The sequence below is a fragment of the Bactrocera latifrons genome, unplaced genomic scaffold, assembly GCF_001853355.1.
Source record: "Bactrocera latifrons isolate USDA-ARS-PBARC rearing strain unplaced genomic scaffold, ASM185335v1 scaffold_312, whole genome shotgun sequence".
In the NCBI taxonomy this organism is placed as follows: Eukaryota; Metazoa; Arthropoda; class Insecta; order Diptera; family Tephritidae; genus Bactrocera; species Bactrocera latifrons.
In genome coordinates, this window is record NW_017536764.1 from 12,774 (window position 1) to 14,655 (window position 1,882).

Below are 1,882 nucleotides of genomic sequence, written 5' to 3' on the forward strand. Positions count from 1 at the left end.
CAGAGGATACTTGGTCAAAGACCGGAAGTCGTGAGCTGCTTGAGTCATATGTAAAAGAATCGTTTCTGGCCATTCCCAAGTGAATGGCGATCAGAGACTTTCCTCACTGGCGTGAACTTCTACACATGACCCCATCCTCCAAAAATATGAATTTTTATTATTCCCAGAAATACGTTTGGGAAAAAAAGGACCTWTCTTCTTTGTTAATATCTTATTTTTCCCAGAAATACGTTTGTAAAAAAAAGGATCCTAATCATCATTTTCCTCATAAAAGCTACGTCAGCTACCTATCCGACGGCGTTTCGCAATGTGATAAAATAAAGTTTTCAAGAGCTCAAAGCATGCGCTACATCAGCTCGAACCTACCCACCATTGTATAAACCTACAAGTAACCAATCCTTCATTTTTCACTAACACATACGCAAAAATCTACAACAAATTAAATGTTTCCAATTTTATAAAAAAAAATATTTATATAATATTTGTGTAAAATCTATGTATTTGATGTGAGAATAACTCCGCAGTGTTTCTCATATCTTTTCAGACAAGCCTGGGGCATAGGATATATTCGTTGTGTAGATAAAGGGAACTGCGAACTCTTGCCAGTTGACGAGTGTGAGTCATTTTATAATAGCTCCCTCAAAAGCGCCTGCAACCACGCTTTGGTTTAAAATACCTTTTGGCAAACTTTTCAAAGTTTACCAAGACTACCAATTCTATCTGATTTCAAAATATACAAATCGAGGTAAATGTGGACGAAGAAGAAACAGCTTTCTACATAAAAATGCTTTTATGTATTTTTGCGGTATTATTAAATATTTTAAACAACATAATTGTTTAATGCCCTTGCCAAGATTTGATGGCTATACAATGCTACCTACCCTACGCCTTTGCGCAAATGAATATGTTATGATAACAAATGCCCACATACTGATTTGGCAATGGCAATAGCAAAAGATTTGACAGTAAGACATAGATTTTATCCGGTCGAGATGCCCCGTAATGGCGATAAAAGAGTCTCCGTTTGAACATAGTATAAACGAAAGATATAAATCATTTTCGATTTTTTTTTACTAGTATCCATTGATTAAGGCAGTCATTTTGTTATTTTACTAATTTTGAATTGAAAAATGTCTTTAGAGTGCAGTATATGCTTGGAAGATTTCGAAAACTCCGTGGATGTGCATAGTACTGATTGCGGCCATATTTTCCACAAGGAATGTTTAGATCGCTGCAAGAGCAAGTAAGGGTTTTTTATAACTTTTCTATAGAGTGAAAATATTGAAGTTATAAAATTAAAATGATCAGGAGCAAAGGGTATTTAAATATACACTTTGATTTTGTTATTATCTTATAGAAATATTCGAAAATTAAACAACATAATGGTCTTAAGATAAACCCACCGAATACACTTTAGGACTCTGATTTAGATTAGGAAACCCCGGGTTATTCTAATTTTGGGTGAATAGATCGTAGATAATAGTAACTCAATATTAATAATTAAATTTATTGCAGGTTCATAATTTTTAAGATATTTGCTAATGAATTTAAATGTTTCAAAGCATAGATATGTAAATTGAACCTCCAATTTTTCTGGGACATCAAGAAGCATACAGTTTGAACTATTGTGAGAATTATACGACAAACTTCGATTCTATTTGTAACATGGAGATACGTCAGAAGGCTGAGAATGTAAATTTTAGAATAGCATCGGGTAAAATTTAGAATAGCATCCCCGAATTTCGAGGATAAAATGGGTGTCATTGGAAAGGTGACGTTCTCCAGATCACGAAAATATATATATATAGTTGCCGCTGACTTATAGTTTTAAAGATATTTGCATTTAAAGTTAAAAAATTTACAACTTTAAAATGGTTAGTTG

At 33.2% G+C, this 1,882-nt stretch overlaps 1 protein-coding gene across 1 annotated transcript in view; it reads left to right on the forward strand.

Moving 5' to 3' along the window:
* Positions 1-1,031: 1,031 nt before the first annotated feature.
* LOC108970885 overlaps positions 1,032-1,882 on the forward strand; it is a 6,879-nt gene continuing 6,028 nt past the window's right edge. Inside the window, exon 1 of the mRNA XM_018936576.1 lies at positions 1,032-1,243. Coding sequence (XP_018792121.1) covers positions 1,131-1,243 — 113 coding nt within the window. The 5' untranslated portion in view covers positions 1,032-1,130. The remainder of the gene's footprint in view (positions 1,244-1,882) is intronic.